Source organism: Citrus sinensis, chromosome 7, assembly GCF_022201045.2.
Source record: "Citrus sinensis cultivar Valencia sweet orange chromosome 7, DVS_A1.0, whole genome shotgun sequence".
In the NCBI taxonomy this organism is placed as follows: Eukaryota; Viridiplantae; Streptophyta; class Magnoliopsida; order Sapindales; family Rutaceae; genus Citrus; species Citrus sinensis.
The window spans coordinates 10,887,862-10,896,025 of record NC_068562.1 but is presented as its reverse complement, the minus strand read 5'-3'; the positions used below and the strand labels follow the sequence as shown (position 1 = coordinate 10,896,025).

The 8,164-nt window shown below is 37.9% G+C and overlaps 1 protein-coding gene and 1 pseudogene across 1 annotated transcript; both read left to right on the top strand.

Moving 5' to 3' along the window:
* The first annotated feature begins 498 nt into the window (after positions 1 to 498).
* LOC102630076 (disease resistance protein UNI-like) lies at positions 499 to 1,656 on the top strand (annotated as a pseudogene).
* Positions 1,657 to 4,499: 2,843 nt separating this feature from the next.
* On the top strand, positions 4,500 to 7,683 carry LOC127903658 (disease resistance protein SUMM2-like). Its single transcript, XM_052444007.1, has 2 exons — positions 4,500 to 5,930; positions 6,030 to 7,683. The coding sequence occupies exons 1-2, from the start codon at positions 4,802 to 4,804 to the stop codon at positions 7,421 to 7,423; spliced, it is 2,523 nt and encodes an 840-aa protein (XP_052299967.1). The 5' UTR covers positions 4,500 to 4,801; the 3' UTR covers positions 7,424 to 7,683.
* The last annotated feature ends 481 nt before the right edge of the window (positions 7,684 to 8,164 follow it).

Genomic DNA, 8,164 nt, shown 5'->3' with positions numbered 1-8,164 from the left:
CCCCAAGATATATCAAATCCTGAATACAATCTTTAGTAAATAAGATTGTATTTCCAGAACAAGCATGAAATCTTCAAAATCTGATTTCTAATCTTATTGTATGTCTTTCTTTTTATGAATAAGATGTTTATTTGAAAGAATACAACCATTAGAAATGGTACTTCTTCGAAAAAACTCTTTTGGTTTGAAAATGCATCGATTTACAATTGAAATCTTTTCAATCTTGCTAACCGTTTTCCAATTGACAACTTTATGGAAATAAACGGTTAGCCGTTTTCTCAATAAACGGTGAGCCGTTTTCTCAATAAACGGTGAGCCGTTTATTCTAGGACATAAAACATGCTCTCTGGACTTAAACGGTAAGCCGTTTTCACCATAAACGGTGAGCCGTTTATTCCAGAACAAAAAACATGCTCTCTGGACTTAAACGGTTAGCCGTTTAATCAATAAACGGCAACCCGTTTTCGTCCAGAATATCAAACCAAACAAACTTGAAAGATGTTACAATCTCTCTTACATATATGTTATCTCCAGGATAATCTTAAAGACCTGCGAAGAGAATCACAAAAGTTAATAGAAGAAAGGAATGACGTGCGGATAAGGGTTATCATTGCTGAACAACAACAAATGAAACGGCTTGAACGGGTGCAAGGGTGGTTTTCAAGGGTGCAAGATGTCTTATATGAAGTTGATCGACTGACGTTAGAAAGCAATCGCGAAGATGTGAAATTATGTCTTGGAGGCTTGTGTACCAGGAGCTGCAAGTCAAACTACAAGTTCGGGAGAAAGGTGTTCAGGACATTGCGAGAAGTGCAGAGTTTAAGCCTTGAAGGAGATTTCAAAGAGGTGGCTCAACCAGCAGCAGTCAATCCAGTTGATGAAAGACCTCTTCCGACATCAGTTGTGGGGTTGCAATCAACATTTGAAAGAGTTTGGAGTTGCGTCATGGAAGATACGATTGGAATTGTTGGCCTGTATGGCATGGGAGGGGTGGGTAAAACTACCCTGTTGACTCAAATCAATAACAAATTCCTTGTTAGTCCAAATCATTTTGATTTTGTTATTTGGGTAGTGGTGTCTAAGGACTTGCAGCTTGAAAAGATTCAAGAATGTGTTGCCAAAAAGATTGGTTTATTTAACGAGTCATAGAGTAGTAAAAATGTTCAAGAGAAAGCTCAAGAAATATTCAAGATCTTGAGCAATAAGAAGTTTATGTTATTATTGGATGACATATGGGAGCCGGTTGATTTAGCTCAAGTGGGTTTACCTATTCCAAGCCCCAGAAGTACTTCTAGCAAAGTAGTTTTCACATCTCGTGATTTTGAGGTTTGTGGTCAAATGGAAACTCACAGATCCTTCAAAGTGGAGTGCTTGGCATATGAGGATGCCTGCGAATTATTTGAGGAAAAAGTAGGAAGAGAAATTCTTGATAGTCATCCTGACATTCCTGAGCTAGCTGAAATTGTAGCCAAAGATTGTGGTGGTTTGCCACTTGCTTTAATTGCTGTCGGTCGAGCCATGGCATCCAAAGTTTATATCAACTTGTTCATTAGTTGTGTCCCCATTTCATATAAGATTAAATTAAACACGACTCCTTTTGTGGTTTCACAAAGGGAAAGATTCAGGAATCGTTATCTCTTAAGAGGAAAGGATTAATAACAAGTGCCTACTTGCTTTTAATCATGGCACTAGTTATTAATTAACCTTCCACGGAGTTGCAAACCACTAATTAATTAGTCAAATACTGAGCACCTCCTCCGTATTTCATTATTGAGTTAGTTGAGAGTTTGAGTCAACACATATGCTTAGTGAAGGTAAATTTTCTTTTTTAATTTTTTGGGGGCAAAATTAAAAATAGAATATTTACGTAAAATCGGGTGAGTTAACAAAATAACAAATAAGATTAAAATAAAATATAAACTACCATAACTTAGAACTCACTTTTAATATTTACATGCACAAGAGGCGTTATTAATGATAATGATTTTTACTATATGTGTGGAGTATAAGATCTCTTGTCAATTGTGCAAGTATATAGATAGTTGCTTTGGTTCTTATGTGTGCGTATATACTGATAGTGTTAGTTTATGTCATATGTTTATGCTTCTAACTACTATTACAAACTAAATTAACTGTAATGAGAGTCGTCAGTCAGCCGTAAAGACATCTTGGAAAACAAATACATCTTCCAAATGGGGATTTAAGAATCAAGAGCCAGAATTAATAAACTAATCCTTTAATTTCGACTTCGAAATTGTTTCGATTTAACGTGAAATTAATCGCGTGTGACACCTATAATTAATGAAAAAGTTTACATAAAGTTTTCTAGCTACGGACCGAAGGTTCCTTGATATTTCCTCTTGAATAATTGAGAAAGTATTATTAATTTGGGCCCTAAAGTATGACTAATGTATGCACTTATTTTAGTCAATCACTGAATTACAAAGTTGACGCAAAGTTTTCTATTAACAAGAGAAGTTTCCTCGAAATTTTCTATCTTTCTATTTATTTAAAATATAATAAATAAATAAATTTTGACTATACATAAATAAAAGCATAAATTGTCAACAGATTTTTAAAATTCAGATATGATCACTCTGAGCAAAAATTATGGACGCTGTGGTTTGTTGACTCATGTAAGAAATGAAATTAATGAAATCAAGCTTTGAGTCCGAAAGTAAGTGTTGATGCGAGATTCCAGTTCTCCTCGTTCTACGACCAGGATCTCTGCTCGATCAACGTCATCACGACCAGGGGGTCTCCTCGCAAGGCTTCTTCTCCAAAGGTTCCTACGCACACAGACAAGTCAGAGTACGCCGGTTATTTTCCCGACGCAAACCCTCCGATGCTCAAGTCAGATATGAAGGTTCGGGGAACGCTTGCCACAGATCTTATGGCTTTTTCGTGGTTTTCTCTTCTTTAGAATTTCTTTTCTAATCTCAAAAATGCTAACCCCTTTACCTTCGTTGGCTACCTTTTTATAGGCTTCCTCTTACTCCCAGTTTTCCGCTTTTTTCGAGACGGTATAGGACTCTGACTGCTGCGTTATGGGCAAGCGTGGGATCTTGCGTGTTACGCCACGGTTCTGGGGAAAGCGTGGCTGTCGTGGTTTTGTGAGATCTTGTTTCCGCTTTTTTGGGGGAAGGTATGGGACTCCGACTGCTGCGTTATGGGCAAACGTGGGATCTTGCGTGTTACGCCACGGTTCTGGGGAAAGCGTGGCTGTCGTGCCTAGATTCTCGGGCTGGAGAGCATGTCTTGCCAACTACCGTCGACCGGGTCTCCTCGCCTCTCGACCTCTAGCCGGAATGGCCTTATGCCTCTTACAGGAAATTTGCCTCGCGGATGACGTGCTCGTGGACGAGCAGGATATTTCTGCTCCTGTTCCCCCGCGCACCAGGCTTTTACGGAACACACCGGTTCGCAGAACTCTGCCATCACATATCTGCTCACCATGCCTGGTCTCGTCGACGTATTTCTCCCAAACAATAAGCAACTGGTGGACAGCGATATTCAAAAACGCAAAATCTTTTCTACTCTCTCATATATTATCTGCTAAGACTTTGTTTAAATTTCATATATTATATTAAATTATGTTTGTATAAATAAAAATTAGATCTATTAATCCCACGATAAAATAGAAAAAATAAAGTGACATTTCTTGTAACTTCCTGATATTATCTTAGAAGTAGACTAATTGCATCTTACTTAAGAGTCTTGCTTTCATTAATAAATATGTACGAGAAAAAAAAATAATCATTTCCCAAAAATCTACTTTTCGTCGTTACTTCTTGTCGCTGTCGGAGAGGAACTGGGGAAGGTTGGAAAAAAGAAAAAAAAATTCAGGAAACATAAGGGCTCTAATTAAACTTTAGCTTATCTATTTCAAAATTTTTTGATTTGGCCATCTTAATTAACATATTATTTAAGCCACTCCGCCAAAGATCGAGTGGTTAGAGCTGCTGCCCTCCAAGTTGGAGGGCAGCAGTTCGAACCCCCACAAAGAGTGGTTAGGGCTGCTGCCCTCCAAGTTGGAGGGCAGCAGTTCGAACCCCCACAAAAGTATTGTGGGGGTATTTACTTCCTTAATTGAAAATTGAGTGAAAGTAGTTTTCTACCTTACCTAAGAGTGAGGAGTAGACATCCCTTGAATATTTGTGAGGGCTAAAATCTGGACAGAACTCTATTAGCATAGATGTAAGTTGGTCCCAATAATAATCTGATTTGTAAATATCAGTTATATTCTCATGTAATATGAATTGTAATATAAGCAATAGTCTCATGTAATAAAAACAAAATAACATATTATTCATTTTAGCCCATTATACTTGTAACTTTTTCATTGGCCGCCATTCAACGAAACATCTGCTAGTTCCACCGATTAACAGTTTGTATTTCAATTTCACAACATAGAATTAATGACCAAATCTAATTTTTATTCAAACAAATGTAATATATGAGAAAATAAAATGAAATGCGGACGCCACGAACAAACAATTCCAGGACATATGAGATGTAACTTTTTGTTTTTTTATCCCTTCCTTTTCTTTTCTATCAGCCAAAAGGTAACATTTCTCCGAAGACTTCTTGGTAGTTGAAATCGCCGGCCCCTAGACTTTATGACTACCAATCAAATTGTGCAAAATTTTAAATTCCTCACTGACTTACTAAATAGCGTGGCATACTTGCAGCGTCAGAACAATATTTCTTCATCTAATTTTCATCTTCAGGCCAGACGAAAACAAAACTTTTTCTCCATCATAACAATCGCTCCTTTTTTTTTTTTTTTACCTTTGCTGCAATGGGAAATGTTTGCTCACCCTCATTCTCATGTGATGACACTATTTCACGCTGCCTCCATTGCACCGTCAGAAAAGCACGGTACGTATGCAATCTACAAGATAATATCCATTCCCTGCAGGAAGAATTGAGAAGGTTGACTGAAGTAAGAAATGATGTCAAGATTAGAATCATCGTTGCTGAACAACAACAGATGAAGCCGCTGGAACAGGTGCATGGGTGGCTTTCGAGGGTGCAAGAAGTGGAAACTAAAGTCGAAAAATTGAAGGAAGAAGAGTGCCCAGAATCCAGGTGCACTAAGTCAACCTACAAACTGGGGAAGAAGGTGTTCAGGACATTGCGAGAAGTGAGGAGTTTAAGGCAAGAAGGAGATTTCAAAGACGTGGCTCAACCGGTACCAGAAAATCCAGTTGATGAAAGACCTCTTCCGCCGACAGTAGTGGGCCTGCAATTAACATTTGACAGAGTTTGGAGATGCCTCATGGAAGAACATGTGGGAATTGTTGGCTTGTACGGCATGGGAGGGGTGGGTAAAACTACTCTGCTGACCCAAATCAACAACAGGTTCTTTGACACGCCAAACCATTTTGATTTTGTCATTTGGGTAGTGGTGTCCAGGGACTTGCAGCTTGAAAAGATTCAAGAAATCATTGCCAAAAAGATTGGTTTGTTTAACGAATCTTGGAAGAACAAAAGTATGCAAGAGAAAGCCCAGCAAATATTCAACATCTTGAGTAAGAAGAAGTTTGTACTATTATTGGACGACATGTGGGAGCTTGTTGATTTAGATCAAGTGGGTTTACCTATTCCAAGCCGTACAAGTGTATCTAATAAGGTGGTTTTCACGACTCGTGAGTTTGAGGTGTGTGGCCAAATGGAAGCTCACAGATCCTTTAAAGTGGAGTGCCTGAGATATGATGATGCATGGAAATTATTTGAGCTGAAAGTTGGAGCAGACACCCTTGATAGTCATCCTGACATTCCTGAACTCGCTGAAACTTTAGCCAAAGACTGCGGTGGTTTGCCACTTGCTCTAATTACGGTGGGTCGAGCCATGGCTTCCAGGAAGACTCCTCGCGAGTGGGAACATGCAATTGAGGTCCTAAGGAGTTCAGCCTCTAAATTTGCAGGTATGGAGAAAAGGGTATTTTCGCGCTTGAAATTTAGTTTCGATTTTTTACCCAGCGATGCATCTAGATTTTGTCTCCTGTATTGTACATTATTTCCAGAAGGTTATACAATTTCCATTGAGGACTTGATAGATTGCTGGATATGTGAGGGGTTTTTAGATGATCATGATGGAATTGAAGCACGAAATCAAGGATACTCTCTTATTCGTAATCTTCTTCATGCGTGTTTGTTGGAGGAGGAGAAAGATAATAGTGTAAAAATGCATTATGTGGTCCGTGACATGGCTCTGTGGATTGCATCTACAATGGACAACAAGAAGGAAAAGTTCTTGGTTCTTACAGGTGCAGGATTAACTGAAGCACCCAGTGTCGGAATGTGGAAGGATGTTACAAGGATGTCGCTGATGGATAATAAAATTAAGAGGCTTACAGTGTCTCCAACTTCTCCTCGTCTCCTTACTCTGTTTCTCAATTCAAACTATTTTAAAAATGACAAGGTCAATTATCATTTCTTCAAATCCATGGCCTCTCTTAGAGTTTTAAAGCTGTCACATAGCGATTTACCATGTGAGATTTCAAACTTAGTTTCACTGCAGTATCTTGACCTATCAAATAGTATACCAGATAGATTGCCATTGGGGTTGAAGTACCTGGTAAATCTTAAATGTCTGAACTTGGAGTATACATTTCGACTCTCTAGAATTTCACCACAAGTGATCTCAAATCTAAAGATGTTACGAGTATTGAGAATGTTTGAATGTGGTTCATTTCTCGACAGTCTGGTGGAGGAATTGCTCGGATTGGAACATTTAAATGTGTTGACCATCACCTTGCATAGTAACCATGCTCTTCAAAGATTGTTGAGCTCTTCCAGGTTTCAGAGCATCAGTATTCCATCTCTATGTCTCAGAGGTTGCCGTTTAGAGCCGTTCACGATTTTTTCTTTAGCAAGTTTAAGGCATCTCCAAACACTTCATTTGGTGGAATGCAATGATTTGGAAGATTTTATGATTGCCTGCGCAGGGGAAATGAAAAAGATCCGAGAAATTCATGGTTTTCATAGTCTCCAAAACGTTTATATAAGCCACTCCAAATTGAGGCAGGTGACATGGCTGATTCTTGCTCCTAATCTCAAGCATCTTGAGGTGCAAAACTGCCCGTATATGGAAGAAATAATCAACATTGGGAAATTGGGTGAAGTTCCAGCTGAGGTGATGGAAAATCTTACCCCATTTGCAAGACTTGAATATCTTATTCTAAAGGGATTAAACAATTTGAAGAACATCTGCTCAAATGCCTTGCCCTTCCCTCGTCTGAAAGAAATGAGTGTACATGAATGCTCAAAGCTTAGGCAGCTTGCTCTTGATTGCAACTGCGGATTGGAACGTAAGATTATCATTGAGGCAGAGGAACGCTGGTGGAAGCAGCTGCAATGGGATGATCAAGCCACTCAAAATGCTTTTCATCCTTATTTCAAATCCCAGCTGGATTAATTAGTGTGCATGTGGTGTCAATTGATTTCGAATAAGAAAGAATTTATGGTGGATGCATGAGTCTTCTTTCTCTTGTGTAGTACTGTCACTTGTTATGTCAATTAATTCAATTCATCATACTTGTTATGCAGTGTCACTTGTTATTTTCATTTGTTAATTTGTAATGTTGCCACTTAATTTCCAATTAATGAAGTGTTTTCTAGTAGGTGTTTGCTTCTTCTTTGCTTGATCGTTTGCAATTGAGATTCAGATTTATGCTCTTTTCTGGTCTCACTTGTATGTATTATTTATTGGTAGTTAATTTTCTGACATATATAATTGTGTGTGTGTTTAGATATCCATATAGATTTTTTTACAGGAATCATTTATTAGAAATTAGTTTCAAATACTAGCTAGAAATATTTTTTCTATCTTGGTCTAGTACTATCAAGCCATTTGGATGCACCCAAACCTTGATTTGAGTAATTTTAAAAAAGTTTTCTTTAATTGACTATCTGAGTTCAGATCATAAAGGATGTAGGGGGCTAAAATTAATTTGAACTTTGTCCAACCCCTACAAAAAAAAAAAAGGCCAAAATGATTTTAAGGTCTAATTTAATTGCCAGAAGGTTGACCTAATTATTATATGTAGTCTATTATTTTGATATTGAACGACATAAAATATTTTATTTTTGAGATTAGACAACATAAAAATGTTCCACTTCATTAGAAATCCACTTCCATAAAAAACAAAATGAATTT

Coding starts and splice junctions, on each gene's coding strand:
- LOC127903658 (XM_052444007.1), top strand. CDS start 4,802: ATGGGAAATGTTTGCTCACCCTCATTCTCATGTGATGACACTATTTCA. Junction 5,931..6,029: donor TTCAGCCTCTAAATTTGCAG/GTATGGAGAAAA, acceptor CATTATTTCCAG/AAGGTTATACAATTTCCATT.